At 61.4% G+C, this 19,281-nt stretch overlaps 1 protein-coding gene across 6 annotated transcripts in view; it reads left to right on the top strand.

Moving 5' to 3' along the window:
- The first annotated feature begins 346 nt into the window (after positions 1–346).
- The window catches only part of COLEC11 (collectin subfamily member 11), a 26,637-nt gene continuing 7,702 nt past the window's right edge, over positions 347–19,281 (top strand). The window contains exons 1-3 of one of the 6 annotated variants that reach the window (XM_039855024.1): positions 365–500; positions 10,548–10,691; positions 16,119–16,190. In XM_039855024.1, the coding sequence (XP_039710958.1) occupies positions 491–500; positions 10,548–10,691; positions 16,119–16,190 (226 nt within the window). In that variant the 5' untranslated portion in view covers positions 365–490. Of the gene's footprint in view, positions 501–7,857; positions 8,040–10,547; positions 10,692–11,776; positions 11,818–12,763; positions 13,218–14,801; positions 15,091–16,118; positions 16,191–19,281 lie in introns of those variants that run through there. The other 5 variants (XM_039855026.1, XM_039855025.1, XM_039855029.1 and 2 more) reach the window with 5 other exon arrangements.

The following is a 19,281-nucleotide window of genomic DNA, read 5'->3' on the forward strand; positions in this document are numbered from 1 at the left end:
CGTGCACCACGGTGGGTCAACATCGGGCCCAGACCGTGTGGGGAGGTCGCCCCCGTGCCAGGGCACCGAGCGGCTGGCAGTGGTGGCCTTAGGTGAGCTGCCTCACTTCCCGGGACCTGAGGGTTTCGTTGATGAAGTGAAGGCTGAGCCCAGACGAGCTGATCAGAGACTCCATTGCTGAGTCGGGGACCTGAAATAATGAAACAGCAGCTCAGCACCTGTGGAGGACGGGTCCGTGCCCGGAAGAGCGCTGGGCTCGGCGAAGTCTGGATCCGATGCGTGAGTCAGCTTGCCTGCCCCTGAAAAAGCCAAGTCAGCTGTGGAATCTTAAAGGATGAGAATCGGTGAAACCCCAGCCTGTGACTCCGTCGGTGAGCGGGGCCAAGGAAGAGACGAATTTCACTCATTTTCAGTCGGTTGGTCCTCCGTGTCACTGCGGCTTCCTGGCGTCCTGACTTCCCTGGGCCTCGGAGCCTGTGGGTCACGTGGGATGGAAGGCGGTGAGCTGCCAGGTGGCCGGGGACCCTCTTAGCCGAGGGTATCAGGAGAACGTGAGGGCTGGCAGAGATCTGGGTGGGTGTGGGTGGGTGTGTGTGTGTGTGTGTGTGTAGGTGTGTGTGTGTCAGAAAAGGTGTTACTTTTGATAGTCTCAGCTGGAACGTTCCTGCCTTAGCTCCAGGTGTTCACTGGGATGTGTTTTTACTTATTGATGGCTGTAATCGGGACTGTTGACTTCACAGCCTCCCGTCAGCCCTGGTTTGAGGCAGGGACCGCACCTAGTGAGGACGAGGCTGTGGCTCCACCCCCACTGGGGTGGGAAGGGGCCTGCTTTGGGGGCTCGCTCCGCGCTACACGCCAGGCCCCCGGGACGGCTCGGGAAGATGAAGCGCGTCACAGCCCCTGCCCATGGGGTCCTCAGTGCCCAGCAGGCTGCGCTGACTCGCGAGGGACAGGCATGCCTTACGAAGGCTCGTGCTCCTGCGGCTGCAGACTCCGGTCCGACTCGCGGTGCCCGCACGTGCACAGGCTCGTCTTGGGAAGTTCTTGGGAGGGACCATGAAGAGACGGAGGACCCGCCACACACACACAGGAGCTCCTCAGTGACGCGGCCAGCATTTCCCGCAGCCCTTGCTGTTTCTGCCTGGTTTTCCCACCGTAAGCGGCACCCTCACCAGGCAGTCGCCTTGGCCTGTTGACCAGTGCGATCTCCTGACTGCAGTTGTCCCTCATGACTCCAGGGTGGCCACTGGCGGGCATGGCGCTATGTGAACAGGCCTTCCCCTCCAGTCGGGGCTAATTGTTGACTTCAGTTTCCACTCTAGAAGCAGGATGCCGTCTTGTGGGATGGACGGGAAGAGGGCTGCCATCTAACTCGAGTGTCTGCCAGGCGCCAGGTGCCAGGGCGGGCTCCACTGTGTTGGCAAGGCTCCTCCAGCACCCCAAGGGGACTGGGGTGCTGGGGTGCTCGGGGACCCCGAGACTGAAAGTGGCTCTCAGAGCACGGTCCCCAAATCAGCAACAGCAGCATCTGTTACTTGGGAAACGTGTTAGAGGTGAAAACGCATGGGTCCCACCACCAAGCGGCTGAAGCAGAAGCCCCAGGGCCGGGACCCCGTGAGCTGCATTTTCGGAAGTGACACAGTGTCGTCAGACATACTGTGTCACCTCTGCAATGTCCCAGCGCCCGCCTTGCTGCTGAACCCGAGTCAAAACTGGAACTGGCTCTCAGTGCTGGGCGCTGCGTCCCCCAGACCCTCAGTGCTGTGGCAGCACTGCCTGTACCTGTGTCCCCGAGTGACCGGGCTTGGGGAGAGCGCGGACGGCGACTCCACACAGCTGGGGAGGAGGCCGGGCTGCCCTCGCACTTGTGGGGCCTCAGGGGCAGCGGGGCCTTCAGTCCTGAGGACGGCGGCCACGGTGAATGTCCTTACGGGTAAAGTCCCAGTGATATGGCTTCACAGCCATGTGACCTGCAGTGAACACCCTCCCCCCCCTCCCCCGGGGCCGTGGGGCTCGCTGGCGTTTGGATCCACATGGCCGGGTGCATCCGAGAAATGTAAACAGTGACCGGGAGGCCTGCCAGGTTCCCTCCGACCCGGGAAGTGGCCGGGCTGTCAGGGTCAGAGGGCGTGAGGGGAAAGGCCGGACGGCAGTGCCTTCAAGAAAAAGCTGGAGGAGGGAGAGAGGGAAGAAGGGACACGGCAGGCCCGAAAGGGAGGCGCCCAGTGACGCCTCGTGGCTGTTGGGCGCTCGCTCCCGGAGCCGGCAGACGCCATTATCCACAATGGCTCTAACTTGCCATCCGTTGAAACTGGCAAGTTAGCGTAAAATCACTTAGTTTGGTAACTCGGAGTATTTCTCCAATTATTGACACAAATAAGAACCCTCCCTTTGAGAACACAAACCAAAGGTAAATAGCCCGCAGCCGTGAGACAGAAGCGGGGAGCAGGGGGCTGTGGCCTTGGGACCCGGCGCTGACCGAGCTGCCCGCTGGTCCCCAGCAGACCGGCACGGAGGATCGAGCTCCGACACAGTTCTGTGCCTCATGCCAAGGGGTGGCCGTGAGGACCGAGTGCGCGGGCCACTGAGAGGTGCCCACCGACGCCCGAGCGCGGAGCACACGGCAGCCCCCGCCCCCCGTGCCACCTGCATGTCAGCGCGGTCGGCCGAGACTGCGGCTCAGTCCCCTTGGGGTGCTGGAGGAGCCTTGGGCGTCTCAATCGGCGACGGGCCTCCCAGCCCAGATCCCCTGGCATCTGGGTACCGGGTGGTGGGCCGTCCTGTGCCGCGCCCCCAGAACCACTACCCTCCACCCCTTGCAGCGGGACGGTTCATGTGTCCTGGACATTGCCAAGTGTCCCCGAGCGGGGAGTGGGCGAGGCTGAGTGGAAGTGGTTCGCAGCGGTTCCCGTGAGCAAAGGGGTCGTCAGTCACCAATGGGACAAAGGTCACTGCACAGAGGCAGGCAAGTGCACAAAACATGCACACACGAAGGCCTGGCGTCAAACATCTCATCTGTGAGTCTGACAGACGGCCGTCACCCTAAAAACGTACGCGACTCACGGATAGTGGCTTACGAAGCTGGAAGAAACTTTTTTAAAGCTAACTAATAAATTCAAAGCGCCAAGCTAGGGGAGCTACTCAGTTATTTTCTTTCCATAGAAAATAATTTTCATGGGAGGAGGCTGTGAAGGAACATGCACCCAAATACTCCGGGGGGAAAGAGATGTAAGGGACTGCTAGGCAGCCCCCCAAACGTTAAAGTACTTCGAGCTCACCGAGGGTTCACGTGCAGTCGTGAGGCGTGACAGCGCGTGCCCAGCTTCCCCGGCGGGAGCGTGGCGCGAGGCTGGCCACAGCCGCACGGGGTGTGGGCCGCCCTGCCCGGGACAGCGTTTTCCCCTCGAGGCCCCTCCGTCCTCAGCCACACCCACTCCCTCCGCCCACCTCTCCCCAGCCCCAGCCGCTAACTGGTCTGTGAGCGCTGTGTGGTTTTGTCCTTCCCTGGCCATTTGATAAGCGAGGTCACCGGTGGGGACCGTCTGGCGTTGACACGCTTCACTCGGGTCTCTGCGGCTCGTCCGGTTGCTGGATGTCCCTTCCTGCCGCTGAGTGGGGTCCACAGTTGGTGCAGCCGGCGCCCGGAAGGACCCCAGACGCTTCTCGTTCGTTTGCAGCTATTACGGATAAAGCTGCTGTCGACACTGCGCGGCCGGCGCCGTATGAGCGGAAGTCCCCATTTCTCGGGCATAAACGCCCGGGAGCGCCGTGGCCGGGTCGCGGGGCAGACGCAGACCCCGCCCAGAGCGGCTGCACCACGCCCCGTTCCCACCGGCAGAGCCGCGTGAGGGGGGCGTGTCCTGTCACCTCGCCAGCGTTGGGCGTCGTCGCTGTTTCTGATTTTGGCCATTCCGATAGGTGTGCGGCGGCGTCTCCCTGCGGGCTTACTGTGCGCCTCCCTGGTGACGTGGGTGCCTTTCCACGGGCCATTGGCCATCTGTATGTCCTCTTGGTCGAAATGTCTCTTCCTGGTTTTGCCCATTTTCTAACCGGGTTCTTTGTTATTTTACTGTTGAGTTTTGAGAGTTCTTTATATTTTCAGGATAAAAGACCTTTGGCAGATATGTGGTCTCTGAATGTTTTTTCTCTTCCCGTAGTTTGTTTTTGCATATTAAGGGAGTTTTCACAGAGTATAAGTTTTTAATCTTGATGAAGTCCAACTTACTAAGTTTTGCTTTTGTGAATTGTGGGTTTTTTGGTGTTATATCTAAGAACTATTTGCCTAGCCCTATACCCTGAAGATTTTTCTGCTATGTTTTATTCTCCTGAAAGTTTTATATTTTGACACTTAAGCCCGTGACCTGTTTTGAGTTAAGATTCGTGTAAGGGGGAGACGTAGCTCGAGGTTCACCTCGTTGCCTCTGGGTGTCCGGCGGCTCCAACACCATTTACTGAAAAGCCAGTCTCCCTGCCACTGAATTCACTTTGTGCCTCCTCAAAACTCAGTTGGGTGTAGGCCAATAAGCACATGAAAAGGCACAATGATTATGAGGGACATGCAGATCAAAAGGACAATGAGATACCACGTCCAACACCTTACCATCAAAAAACAGCAGGAAATCGAGGGCCCGCGAGGATGCGGAGAAGCTGGAACCGTGTGCGGCGCAGCCGTGCAGCCGCCCTGGGGAATAGCACGGTGGCTCCTCGGAAATTAACAGTGCGATTGCCACGTGTCCCAGCAATCCCGCTTCTGGGCGTATACGGGAAAGGAAGGGGCTCGAAGAGACATCTGCGCACCCATGTTCATGGCGCCCATCGAGGGTGCATGGATAAGCAACACGTGGTCTGTCCACGCGATGGAGTATTCCTCAGCCTTGAGGAGGAAGGGGGCTCTGACACGTGCTACGACATCGATGGATTTCGAGGCCATTGTGCTAAGTGAAGTAAGCCAGACACAAGAAGACAAATGCCGCATGATTCCACTGACGGGAGAAACTTGGAATAGTGAAGAGCAAAGGGTCAGAAGGTCTGCAGGGGGGGGCCGGGGTGGGAATGGGGCGTGAGTGGGGACGGAGGCTTAGTTCTCTGAGATGGTAGTGATGCCGCCCAACATTGTGAAAATGTATTTAATGCCACTGCACTATGTACTTAAATACGATTAAGGTGTCAATTCCGCGTTACATGTATTTCGCCCCACACATGCACAGACCTTTAAAAGGTAGGTTGGGTATGTTTGCGTGGGTTCTCTGCTCAGTTCCATTGTGGAGTGAGTCTAGAAATTAGGTAGACGATTCCTCCTACCTTTGTCTTTTTCAGAGTTGTTTTAGCGCTTCTGGTTCTGTCTTTTTATACAAATTTTCAAACAATCTTGTCTCTATCTGCAAAGGCTCTTGCTGGGATTTTAACAGGAGTCGTGTAGAGCTTGCAGAGAACTTGGGGGATCAGCGTCTTTTCTGTGTCCAGCCTTCCAATCCACGATCCAAGAACGTGACCTGCGTGTCTCTCACCTCATTTCGATCTGCGCTTTTTCTCATCAACATTTCGTTTCAGCATCTCGGTCCTGTATCTGTCTTGTTAGAGTTACACCTAAGTATCGCGTTTATTTGAGCGACGGTAAACGATCCTGTTTGTAAATCAGTGTCTGCGTGTTCATTGCTGGCTCGTGGAAACACGGCTGACATTTTGCTTGTATCTGTCTTGTATGCCAAGACCTCGCTGAGCTCACCTGACGGTTTAGGGAGCTTTCCGTAGACTCCTCGAGGTTTTCTGAGCACAGTCGTGCCGTCGGCATTGACAAGGGACTGTCATTTCTCCTTTCTGACCTGTGTGCCTCTGGCTGCCTTTCCATGCCCTTTGCATGGCTGGGACTGCCAGCACGATGTTGAACAGTGCTCAGTGCAGGTGTCCTAGCCCTGCCCGGTCCTCAGAGGGGCCCTTCAGCAGCGCACGGTGTTTGCGGAGCATCTCCCCCACCGCTCCGTTTTTACCGAGAGACGCTTGACATACACCACTGCGGAAGTTTAAGGCGGACAGCAGGACGGGTCGATTTACATGTCCTGTGAAATGGTTACCCCAGCTTCTCACATACATACGATGGAAAGGAAAGAGAGAACACGCACCGTGCTGAGAACTCTCAGGATTTGCTCTCTTACCTCCCTGCCCATCACGGGGCAGGGGTAACTGCAGTCACCGTGCCGCGTGGCACACACACTCCAGCGCGTGTCTCGTACCTGGGAGTGTGAACCTTTCGGCCCCGTTCTCCAAGTCCCCTCCCCCACCCCTCGCCTCTGGGAGCTGCAAATCTGGTCTCTTAATGAGTTTTGTGTTTGTTTGTTTGTTTGTTTGTTTTCGTAGTCCACACATAAGTGAGATGATACAGCGTTTGTCTTTGTCTGACTTGTGTCACTTAGCATAACGCCCTCAAGGTCCACCCACGTTGTCAGAAGTGGTAGGGTTTCCTCATTTTTTATGGCTGAGTAATATTCCCTTGTGCGTGTGTGCACGTGCGTGTGCATCTGAATTCATCCGCTGACGGGCACTTAGTTTGTTTTCACATCTTGGCCACTGTAACTAAGGCTGCCGTGAACACGGGGCGCAGAGACCTTTCCGAGTGGGCGTCTTCACTTCCTTGGACGTATCCCCCGAAGCGGCGTTGCCAGGTCACGCGGTGGCTCTGTTGTTCATCTTCTGAGCCTCTTCCGTGCTGCTTTTCACAGCGCTGCCGCAACAGGTTCTTGAAAAACGTGCTCCTGGGCGAGTCGCAGAAGTTCCCCCTTTTCCTATTTTTCTGAAGGTTTTTATTTTGCGAGATGTTCTTCTGCATCAATCGGCGTGATCATGTGATTTCTTCATTAGGCTTATTTACATTGGTGGATTCTTGAATATTGACGCAGACTCGCATCCTGAAATTCCCCACTAGTTGCTCATATTTTGTTAAAGCTTTTCGATCTGCATCCGCGAGGTGGTCGGGCCTCGTGCGTGTGCTAGTACTGTCTCTAGCTTTGGTTTCAGGGTAAGACCAGCTTCACGAGGTGAACGGGTGATGGCCCCCTGCTCTGTTTTCATTTTCCTTCATCGTTTGGTACGATTCTCTGTGAAACCGTCTGGCCTGGAGATTTTGTTCTGGGGAATCACCTAAATCACTGATTCAATTTCCCAGGCTGTTACATTCTGTATTTCATGTTGGGCCCGTTGTGGTGGTTTGTGTTTTTTCAGAAAGTGGTGCATTTTGTCTAAGTTGTCAAATTTATTTACAGTCAGGAGGTTTTAATAAAGAATCCATTTTTCGTGGATCTTCTGACGTGTGTAGGGCTTGTCAGTTTTCACGTTTGTGATTCTGACTTCTCAGTTTGAATAAATATTCACCTGTGAACCTCACTTTTTGTGATCATGATTTTAGATGTATCTTTTCCTTAAAGAAGCCCCCCACTCGCCCCCGTGGTATAAGCCAGACCCGCCCAGCCTAGCACGAAGGCGGGGTGGGGGCATGTCTTGCCTTTAAGGAAACTTCACTGTGTGGAGTGGGTTTGGGGCCTCGCCTTGGGTTAGGGCTGGACAGGGAGTGGACAGGGAGTGGACGGGCACTCGGTGCTTCAGCGTGACGCCCCCACGGAATACACGAGAGGAGACGAGGCAGCTGCATTTGTCCCTGTCTGCAGGGTTACCGGTGAGTCCGCCCCCTGTTCTGTCTGCTTTCCTGAGTTCCCAAAACGCCCGTGCTTCCTTTATCAAAAAAAGGCAGTGAGAACAGGAGAGGCCTAGCAAACCAACTGGGGTGCTGGGGCGGGGGTCCGCGGCCCCCCACAGCGCTATGCGCCTTCTCACGCTCTGCGTGCCCCAGCTGGACGCCGCGTGTCTCTGGCAGGAAGCGCCTGCTGATAACGCTGCAGGCGCCTGGTGTGCTGGGCAGTCCCACGGCCCAGGCCTCGCGTGTGGGGCCGCGGCCGGCAGCCTGTAAATAGCGGCCATGAGGCTCCCGGGCTCAGTGTCCTCGCGGGCCCCGGCGGTCAGCACGCCCCTTGGCCAGGTGTGCGGCTCAGGTAGGGGGCGCCTGCAGGGCGGTGGGGAGCAGCGGCAGATGCCGGGGTAGGGTGGTGACTTCCATACAGGCGGTGTCGGGGCAGGGTTGAGGGGCGGTGGAGACCATTCTCAGCCCGGGCTGGGGCCGTGTCCGTCAGCTCAGCCAGGTGCCGGCACCCGCGGTTCCGTTAATCCAGTAGCTCATGGCACAAGCTCTGGAGCAGCTCGGTGACAAGGACCTAGATCTGTCAGTCGTAGGTGAGCAAGTCAGGCCCTCTGAGGTTCATGTACATTCAGAGAGGTGAAGCAGTTTCTTCCCTGATTCCTAGCCCAGTGCAAAGCATGGCTGTGGGGCCAGCAACGTGTCCCTGAGCGGCCAGTGCAGGGTTCAGGTCGGCTTGCTGCCCGCCTGCTGGTGAGGCCATGTGGACAACGGCCAGAATCTGCACCTGGTGACCAGTAGCTGTGTTTGGGCTCAGTGCCGGGGACCCCGGATGTCAGGATGTCTACTCCTGCCCTATGCAGAGTGGGGGCCTTCTCGTCCCCAACTTGGGTAAGATAGAAGTGTCACAGGGCGGCCCCTCCTGCCGTGACACTTGGCTGCTTGAGCTGGCCATCCTGCTGGGCTGCAGTTAAGTGTGGCTTCTGAATATACAGGTGAAAGTGGAGGCTGTCGCACGAGCATTATAATTTTCGATGTGATGGAGACACTTTGCCGGGTGGCAGGCAGAATGCTATCTGAGCTGTTGTGCTGTTCGATTATTTACAATTTTGAGTAAGAGAACACAGATGATTTGCGTAAAGTTAGGGAGAAATAATAGGGAAAGGCCCCTCCTTACTTTTGGGTCTTGGTGATAAGACAAATGTGTGCCACTGGGGCGGACATCTGTCAGTGCCGCAGCCGCGGGGAAGGGCCACCGTCACTCTAGGAAGCACAGCGGTGGGCGGGGCGGGTCCCTCTGCCAGGGCTGCAGGTAGGGATGGCGTCCGCGAGGTGCTGGGAGCTGCCGTCGATTTTTGATGAAACTGTACAATCGCATGTTTGGCAGTTTTTCAGTCTACTTCATTCCTATTACTCCTACTAAATTCCGATCGCATGCCCTGCCTCCCCCGACGGGGCCGGAGCCCCCCGGGATGAGGATGTTGTGCTTGAAGGGCTGGGCGCTGGGGCTTCTCCACTGTGACCGGAATCCCTGCTCCGGGAGGCCGGCCGCCCCGCCCCAGCTCTGCAGCCTGGAGCCCAAGGCGCCTCGGGGGCCGGCCCAGGGGCGGGTGGAGGGGACATAGGGACAAAGGAATGGGCAGGGGTCAGAGTGGTGACGGGGCGCACGGGGATCCCTGGTGGCAGCTTATTCCGGCTGTTCCTGCTCCCCCCATCCTGGGAGGTGACGATGGGTCTCCCTGGACAACCAGCATGTCCCGCACCCCGCCGTCCCCCTGCGCTGACTTGCTAGCTGCAGAGGAAACCGGCCTGCTCTCCACACTGAGACGTGTAGCTCAGCCCAGCTCACATCGGCGAGCGCCAAGCAGCGGCTGTCCACTGCCAGACGGAATCTGGAGGAGCAGGTGTTCCTCAGGACCTTTTATTGACGTGATTGACATGTGGCCGTCGCCGTCACCACTGTGAGGGGAGCCACAACGTTTGCCGCTAGACCGGCGCTGAGCTCGTCATGGGTGAGGACTCGGCGTCACCCTCAGACCAGCCGCAGTCTTCGCGGGTCCCCTCTGCTGGGGGTGCAGTGGACGGGGCGACGCCCTCTGCCCGGGACCGCTGCTGGCACAGCTGTCCCCGAACACGATGCCATCCGGACCCCCGCACCCCACGTGGAGGGGCTCTGTGTGCTGCCGCCAAGCCTCCCTCGCCGGCCGGGGGTAACGTGGTCGTGGTGACGCAGGGCCAGCTGTGTCCTCTGTCCCTACCCGCCCCGCACTGCGGCACTCACGGATGTGATCGGATGTGACGTGTGATTGACATGTGATCGTCGCTGCATGGGCCGCAATGCCGGGCAGGGAAGGGCGGCCGCAGAGGATGCCGTGAGCCGGGGTCCGGTGTCTCAGAACTGCAGCCGAGCACACGCGGACAGCCGTTTAGGGGCACGCACCTGTGCGACGAGGCTGCGTGAGGGGCAGCGAGGGGCCAGCGCCCTGGGGCGGGGGCCGCGTGGGGTGGGCCCAGGGACGTCGGCACCTGGCGGGGGCTGGCGCGTGAGGCCGGGTGGGCTTCATAGCTTCACGTAACCGTAACACGTCTTTACCTGTGTGACACGTTCGTTATAAAGAGCCGGGAGAAGGGGCTCGGGGCAGCACCTCACAAGGCGGCATCACTGTCAGCTGGGCCGTGGGGACCGCTCGGTGGAGGTTTAAGTCAGCACGGGAGTGAGCCAGTGAGAGAGATGGGGGAGGGGGGAGGCCGAAACCACGGAGTGGCCTGGCTCCCGAGCTCCCTGGCCCCGCAGGGGTGGCCTGCGCAGCGTCACCCCTGTCCCCGGGGGGGAATTCCGTCACTGTTTACCCCTCCCTTCCTTCAGGAGTCGGCATCCTGCCAGCACTCACGATGTGGAGGGCTCTGGCCCTGATCAGCCTGGCCTTCCTGTCGCCGGCCTGGTCTGGGGACCCTCAGCAGACGGCGGACGACGCCTGCTCTGTGCAGATCCTCGTCCCTGGCCTGAAAGGTGAGTGTTGCCCGGCCCCTCACGGCGCCCGCCCCGCGTCCCCGGCCCTGTCCGAGTCCCTGTGCCGCCTCGGGGTCTGGCCTCGGGCAGGGCTGCCACCTCGATGGGCCTCAGTTTCCCCATCGGAAAATCCAGGGGGCACGACACCTCATGTCCACTCTGCAGCCAGGATTTCTGTAGTTCTGAAACCGATTCCGTGCAGCTCGGCTGCTCACACGGACGCTGACGCTGTAAAGACAGCTGACGTTTGTTCCCGGCTCGACACTCGCTGTCACGTGACCCTCAGAACGCCGTGCCGTCATCTGGCCCTTTTTGCAGATGAGGACATTCGAGGCTCCAGAAATTTAGCAGTTCTCCAGATCAGGGTGCGAAGCTCTGAGGCCTGTGCTCCCAGGCTGGCTCCCAAGAGCTCGCCATCCTTTTAAAAACCAAGAACCTTCTTCTCGTTGCTTTGTCCATATTGCCTCCCAGGAGAGTGAGCCCTGCAGGGCAGCGTGGTCAGTGCCAGCACGGGCCAGAGACTGCTGCTGGGACAGCCGATGCCCAGCTGTCCTTGTGCTTGCCGCCCGAGAGGCTCTCCACTGAGATCCCGGCTCCTGCAGAGCAGGGCGGGGGGCTCGAGCAGCCCCAGCTCCGCCAACGTGGGGCCCCTGGCTCAGGACTTAGAAGGGGTTTCAGGACAGGCCAGGGTGCCTCCGGCACGTGGGGCGAGCCTGGCCACGAGCGGCGGAGCAGGAGGCAGGTGGGAGGGTGGCCGGGCTGGCCACGCATCGCCTCCGCCCCGGTTCCACGGTGGCCTGTGGCTGCCGCTCTGAGGGACAGCCCTGTGTGAGAAGGCCTTTGTGGGTCGCTTTCACTTTGCTGTGTGGAAACCAGGAAGACAGCCCTGCTGCCCAAACAAACGCACTGGCTTTTGTGTTTTTAATTAGAATAAATGCGCTGACCTTCTTTTAAAAATTTTAATTATGTCGGAAGAAACTCAAGCTGTGCCACTCGCTCAGAAGTCTGGTGAAGGGCCGACACCGGCCCTGGCTTTCTGGTGCGACCTTCGGTTTTGATTTGAATGCGTGTCGGTGGGACAGAGGGGACTTGCCGCCGTGGAAGCCGCTGTCCCATGGGGACCAGGGTAGGCTCCCAGGGCCCTGGACGCTTTCTTCCGCTGTGGCACCCAGGACGGGGGTCCCAGAGCATCTGTGACCCCCTGTGCCGGTGGGCAATGGTGGGGGGTGGGTCCCCGGCCTCAGTGAGCAGTGTGGGTCTGGCTCGTTGGTGACAACACCCTCCGGATGCTGCTCAGCGTGCCGATGGGCACCCTTTGTTAGCTTCCCTTCTGTCCTGGGTCTCGTGGGGGATGGGCTAACGTCACATGTGCGGGTGAAGCAGGTGGCGGGGGCGACATGGCTCTGAGGTCCCTGTGTCTGAGTTCGCTGTGGAGGAGCCAGACAGCATGGCCAGCGCCTGACCGCCCCCCACGCCCGCCCCTCCGTCCATCAGATCCGGCCTCGGGCCTTGCGAGCACCACGTGGGGCATCTGTCTGCTGCTCGCAGGCTCACTGGGGGCCCCCAGCACAGACCCCGACTTTGAGCAGGCTTCCGGTGACCCGGGAGACGCGGCACCGGGGCAGAGTTTGGGGGGGGACGGGGGTCATGCGTTTCTTTATTGCCACAGGAAGAGTCAGTGCGGTCCGCGGCCAGGCCTGTCCCAGTCCTGTTAAAAGTAAGCAGGTGCATCGAAACGGAGGCAAAGCCGGAAAGAGACGCACGGGAACCTTAAGGACTCTGATTCCCTCCGCGCACGGAGGCGGGGCCGAGGAGGCGGGGCCGAGGAGGCGGGGCCGAGGAGGCGGGGCCGAGGAGGCGGGGCCGAGGAGGCGGGGCCGAGGAGGCGCGTGGACGGAACGCCCGAGTTTTCTAGTTCAAATACGAATTAGGGCAAGGTCACGTTCATGCGCCTGGTTGGCAAGCGCGTCTCGAGAGCGCTTCTCAGTCAGACGCCGTTTGAAATCTGTGTCGCTGACCATGCCCGCTGGGTCCAGAGTCCCCGACTGTGCGGGGCGCCCGGGCGGGCATGTCTGTCCCCTCCGGGTGGGGCCACCTCGCCGGACCCCGCCTTCTCTCGGCAGTGACTTCTCAACACTGGACCCCATGCCCTCGTCACGGAGCAGCCTCCAGACGTGCGGGCCGAGGTCTCGGCACAGAGCTGCCTTGCTGTCCCTCTCGCTCATGCTTGTCACATTGTCACACACTCTGGGCCTCTGAAGGGAACAAGACGACGGAGTTGAGGAGACGGGGGGGGGCCCATCAGGGAACCCCGGGGGGACCTACTCCCCGGGCTTGTCCCCGGAGACCAATGGGATGCCTTCCTGCTGGTGCTGAGCTGTGCCACAGGCCACGCCGTGACGTGGCACACGCGCTCAAGGCCTGGGCGTGCGCGGCTGGGTGGCCGCCGGACTCTGGGGGCCCGTCGGGGACTTCACCGGGCGTTCACTGAGGTCTGAGGACAGGTGGAGGTCGTGTGTGTTCCAGGTGGGAACGCGGTGTTTGGAGGTGCAGATGCGTGGTGAGGAGGTGGCCGTCACCTCACGTCATCTTTCTGTGGGGAGAACCAGGGTCTCGTTGTGACGGGGGAGTCGGGCGCAGTGTGGACTCCCTCTGTGATGGGGGACGCTGGCTGGACGTGAGCCCCACAGGAGGCCGATGGCTCAGGGGCTCAGCCTGCAGCGGGCGGAGGGCGAGAAGCAGGTGGGGCCCCCAGGCAGGCAGACGGTGCAGGGGACCCAGGTTTTGTCCCCGCGGTGAAGGCTAGTGCGGGAGCAGTCCCTGCCTGCAGGTGTGTGCCCCGTGCCTGCCCTCGGCCCCGGGGGCGTCTGCCTGGTCCGCGTCCGGTGACTGGAGGGACTCGGCCTCCCTCCCAGGTGCTGTGACGCTCACACCCCCTGACGCCTGTGACTGCAGCGAGCCTGCTGCTCAGACATGTCGAGAGGGCACAGTTATTCTTATAGGTCTCATCCAGTTAATCTAAAAATTATTAACCGTCATCTCTTAAAACACGGCTGGTGGAGCCAGTAGCGTGACACACGCTCTCGGGGGCTTTGCTCTTCTGAACGTGGGGCTGCCGGTCGGGCCTGATTCCTGCCCCGCGGCCGAGCGGTCGGCCGAGGTCTGCGTCCCCGTCCTCTCCGACGCCAGGTTCCACTGTGCTGTGGCGTCGACTTGCAGACCTCTCTGTCCCCCCGTAGGAGCAGCTGTCCCGAGTCAGGGGACACCGTTGGGGCTGCAGTGCGTCCACCTACCTCACGCTGTGCCCGGAGAAGCGCGTGCGCCCCCCCCCCGGTGGGGCTGGAACTGCCCCAAATGCAGCTGAGGCAGAGGCTTTGCTCCTAGGTTTCCGTGTGATTCGCAGGGAGGCGACAAGCAGTAAATACCGATGACGTTTTCTTTTCTTGGAGAGAGGAGTCTGTTAGTGGTGGCAGAAAAGGAGCCAGTGGTGAAAGACAAGTCACTGTCCCTGAGAACTCGCTGTCATCAGCCAGCCCCGCGTCAGCACCTGACAGAGAGGAGGACGGGGGTGTGTGGGGGCGGGCGGGGGGCGCCGTGCAGGGCGTGTTATTGTGAGTGGAGAGGTTCATGGAGATGTCCGCTGGAGCTGTGGCAGCCGGGCCAGGCCTCCGTGCCGTGCTGACCGGTGACAGTTTCACACGCTGCCCTGTGTGGCCAGAGCTGGAACAGCCTTTCTTCTCAGGAAGCGCAGCCAGGGCTAGTCCCCAGGGTTGAGGCTGGGGACGGTGGGGCGGTGGCGCTCCTAGTGACAGCAGCCAGCTCGGTGCGGTTCGTCCGGCTGGCATGGAAGAGGGTCTGAGGCTGGAGCGTCGATGGGCTGGGCGGCCGGGAGGCAGACGCCCAGTGCAGGGGCAGCAGGAGGGGGCCGGGCGCCCGTCCACGCTGGGAGCACGTGGCCTGCACGGCGGCCGTGGCCTTGGCAGAAAGCCTGGGGAGCCGTTCGCTGGACTGGCTGGCCAGCTGAGGGACGGAGGAAGCTTTGGACGGCCTCCCTGCTTCCGATGACGTGTTTTTCCGGCTCAGACACCAGGCGACATGGGTGCGGTTCTGGTCTTCCCTGGCCTGGACCGTCACCAGGAACAGTCCCTCAGCTCAGGGATGGCCAGCAGAGGCCGGTGGCGCTGGGGTGGCAGCCGTGGCCCGCTGCGTCCTCGCTGATCTGTCCCCTACAAGGTGGGGCCTGGCCAGGGGTGCTGGGGCCCACCGGCCTGGCCCCTTAGCTGTGCTCTGCGCAGGCGTCCCGTCCTGGGAGCTGTGGCCCGTCCACGCCTGCCTCTGCCTCTGCCACGTGGACCCTACCCCTGCCTCGGAGGCGGGCGAGCCTGCGTTATGGGAATAGGTGAACCCCGTGTGCCGACTCCAGCGATTACCCCACTGACAGAAGAGCTGGCGGGTTTGCAGGGCGTTGGCCTCGGCCAAGGGCTGCTGAGCCCATGCGGTCAGGGCCTGGCCGGCGCTCGGGGGGAGCCGGAGCTGGGCCGGAGGGAACCCTGCCTTCAAGGGCCTTCAGTGCAGCGGGGAGGCTGCTGTGGCGTGGGCCCCTGGCCTGGACCATAGCAGTAGCACACGCCGTGGTCCGGGCACGCGGGGCTGGACCGGGTGCTCCCTGCATGAAGCGTGCCGGTGGCTTTCTGTGGTCTTGCAGCGTGAGGCGTGAGTGCTGTGCTGCCCCACCCGTTGGCCTGGCTCACACGCCCCGTCCCTCCGCACCTCGCCCGTGCAGGTGTCGCCCACCCCCCACCCCACTCCGCTGGGCTGCGTCTTCCTGGTTCAGGTCCCTTCGCCGCAGAGGCCCCCTCTTTAGTCGGAGTCCTTGCCTCGTCTGACCCCCGTCCTATGCGTGCAGCCTGCGAAGACCCTCCTCGTCTCGGGCAGCGTTCAGGGTTCTCGTCTCGTCCTCAGCGTCCTGCAGTGTCACGGCCACGCCCTCAGCTGCCGCCCAGCTGCTCGCCCGCGTGGGGCTCTGCGGGCGGCGGCTCGCCGAGTTCTCCTGGGCCTTCCCCAGCGCTGGGACGTCGCGGCTGTGAAACCGCAGCGCGCGTCCTCGGGGGTCAGGCCCCGTGGGGTTGTCCTCCACCCCCAGCTTGAGAACTGCAAAGCCAGCAAGCCTTTCGGGTCCCGTCTCCGTGTCCCGCTGGGAAAAGTCCCTCAGACTGGGGCGGGGAGACCGGACAGCCCCGTGACAGAGGCGGGCGGGAGACGTGGAAGGAGGGTGCCATCCGGGGCGGGGTGCGGGGGAGGAGGCGGGTGTGGCCGCACAGCAGCGGGGGGCAGGGGGGGCGGCGGACACTCCCAACTGCTGCCCCCCGCACTGCACACGGGCCCTGTGCTGGGACAGGTCCTGAGTGCCTGCGACTTCTTCCGCAGGGGACACTGGACAGAAGGGAGACAAAGGCGCACCAGGACGGCCGGGAAGAGTGGGCCCCACGGGAGACAAAGGTACCTCTCGGGCCCAGGGGCTCCGCGCCCAGGGCACAGCGGGCGCCCCCGCTCCTTCCCGCAGCAGCGCGACCCCGCGCGGGTCTCGGAGGGCGGCGGGCCTGGCTGGGAGCAGGACGCGGAGAGGCTCCCCAAGCGGGCGCTGGGGGGGAGGGGAGCGTGGGCGGGTGGGCGTGAGGACTCCCACCGGGTCGTTCGTGCGTGTCGTGTGTGTAACCGCGGGCGTGCAAAGGGGAGCGCCCGGCTCAGGCGTGTGGGTGACACGCGCCCGGCTCAGGCGTGTGGGTGACACGGCGGGCCCTGCCCCCGCGCACAGCTGGTGGTCGCGTCGCCGTCCGCGTGGGCCGCAGGCGCAGGGCCGGCGCCGGGGCGGGCGAGCTTGCAGGGCAGCGGGCCTGGCAGCTCCGCGCGGGGGCAGGTGTCCCGAGGGCGCTCTCGGCAGCACCAGGGCGGACCCGCTGCTTCGGCTCCACGTTTTCCTGCCGAGTCATGAGAAACTTGTCAGCGATCCGCCCCACGCCGAGCGCGCGTGCACACGGCCATCCCAGCCCACCGCGGCGCTGGGCAGTTCGGCCGTTTCCAGTTTAAAAATTACTATCACCACACAAAGCAGGGCGCCGAGCATCTGTTTTTAAAGCAGTGCGTGGGTTGTACACGTTTTTGGGGTGTGGTCTCTACCTCCCTGTGAAGCGTGCATTGCGGTGGGTTTGACGGCTGTGACCTCCGTGGGCCTTTGTCCCCTTTGAGACCCGGAGCCTCTGTCACCGCCCTCTACACCTGACCCCTTCATCGACCCCAGGCACTGATTTTTATTTCTCGCTTTTCCCTTTAAAAGTCATTTTTAAAAGTCATTCCCTAAATATGACTTTTAACAATAAATGAACTATTCTCACAGTCCAGAGAGGAAAATGTACAGAAACGATTCACACGGAACGGCCACCTTCCCGTCCCCACCCCCGGCGGCCACTGTCCGGCGTGTTTGTCTGGGCGGGGTCGCTGCATGAAGTGGCAAGTGGATGTGCACTCTGTCCCCCAGGCAGGGCTGTGTGACACACACATCGCTCGGCACCCTGCCCTTCCCGCTCGGGGACGATGCTACGTGAGGTGTGCAGGCCTCCCCCATCCTCTCCCAGGTGTGGCTTTGTCACGCTTTGTCCAGTGTCCCTCCCACCGTGGGCACTTACATTTTCCTAGGGGGTGGCTGCAGGGTTCAGAGGCGTGGGACTCAGAATCTCCCTGGGAAGGCACATGTCACTGCCCACAAACCGTCCCTGGCACAGAGGCTCCGGGGACATTTCTTCTGCGGTCCTCTGGAAGCGGCCCCTAGTGGCATGTCCTGGTGAGTGCCTGTGAGCGCAGCCGGCCTGCTTCACACCGTGCCCGTGCCGCCACGCATGTGACTCCCTGCGAGACGGCGGCCACCAGGGAGGCCCCACCCCTTCCATCCCGGTGCCTCTGGGGCGGGCCTCGCATGGCACCTGTACCTTGGAAAAGCCTCCGTCAGTTGTTTGGAAAATACCTTGAGCTTCAGTACCTTCAGATTATCTTTGAAATCGGCGGGTGGCCCGGGTGTGCGGACGCCCCCCCGCCCCGCCCAGGCTGTGGACGGCGCCGTGCGGCTGCGGCTGCTGGCCCCGCGGACCTGGGCTCGTCCGGCTCTCCACTGAGCTGAGGCTCTGCTAGCGGCTTGGCATAGAGCCAGCCAGGGCGCCCGCTCATCCTGTGGCCTTGGTTGAGGGGAGGGGAGCCAGGAGGTGCTCAGGAGGGGCCGATGCCGCTGGGCTGCCACGGACCTGGACCGCGGGTCGGTCTGGACCATCTCGACACCGCCCCTGGGACCCCTCTCGCCTCCGCTGTGTCCCCGTGGGGCCCGGCTGCGGGCGGGGCTGCCTTGGGCTGCTTGGCCGGGTGTTGGGGGGTCTCCGGGCGGTGAGCAGCCCCCTGCCGGGACGCAGAGGGCCGCAGGAGAAAGCGCGCACGCCGACAGCTGCCTTTTCTGAAATGGCAAAGACAGAAGCCCCCTGCCGTCCTTTGTCTTTTATCGAGATAAGGAGCAGCTCGCGCTTCTCGCTTGCACAGCCGTGTAGAAACGGTACGGAGCTGGCTTTGCTGACGCCACCTGCTAAGTGTGTCATCTCAGCTTTCAGGGTCCTGGTCCCCAGACGTGCAGCTAGGGCGAGGCGAGGGCGGCTGCGGGCCCCTCGGTCCCGGGGGCTGGGACTCGGGCACGCCGCGGTGGAGGGGGCCCCTGTCAGCGCGGCGCTCCCTGGGCTCTGCGATGTCGCGTGAGCCTTTGTTAAAAATCGCTGAGGACATTCAATTGCAATTGCTCTTTTTGCCCTGTCTTCACTTCAAAAGACCGTGTGACATCTGCATTAAAATTAATAAGAATCACCTGCCTGCTGTGAGCTCCCCTCCCCCTGCGTGTCTGGAGGACAAGTGTGTTCTACGCACTTCTCATTAGAGGCGGGGTGATGGGGGGGGCATCACACTGGCTCCCAGTCCTCTGGGCGCCTCCACTAGGGCCCCCCGAACGTAAAGGGACAGGACTCTGTGTCTCGTGTGTTCCCCATCATCTCACACAACAGTGTGGGGGGCGGTTTGCTTGCTTTCTACGATGAGCGGCTTGTCATTGGAGGAGCTTGAAGACCCTGGAAGCAGGAAGAGGCAGCTGAGCTCCTGTCCCCACCTGCTCCCCTCTGGGGACCTCAGGGTTTGTGACCACGAAGGACCTGGGAGTGCTGGGGGGCAGGGAGTGTCGACGGCCGCGGGAGTTTCAGTGGCTCTCACGTTTTCTCAACGCACCCTGAGACAGGACGTTCTTGTCAGACCTAACTGACTCGTGCCCGGCGTGGTGGGGGGCGGGGTCACTGTGCCTGGCTGTCCCAGGGACAAGACAGGGACAGTGCCCGGAAGGGGGGCTCCGGGCTGCTCGGACAGTGTGAGTTCAAACCCAGCTCTGCTTAGCAGATCCACAGCCAGTGTGGACTGAGGTGAAGGTAGGCCGTGTACGTGCGTGTGTGTGTACAGCGTGTGTGTTTGTGTCTGTATGTTTGACTATGTCGATTGGATATGTGTACGTATGTTTGTC

The sequence above is a fragment of the Pteropus medius genome, unplaced genomic scaffold, assembly GCF_902729225.1.
Source record: "Pteropus medius unplaced genomic scaffold, Ma_sr-lr_union100, whole genome shotgun sequence".
Taxonomy (NCBI): Eukaryota; Metazoa; Chordata; class Mammalia; order Chiroptera; family Pteropodidae; genus Pteropus; species Pteropus medius.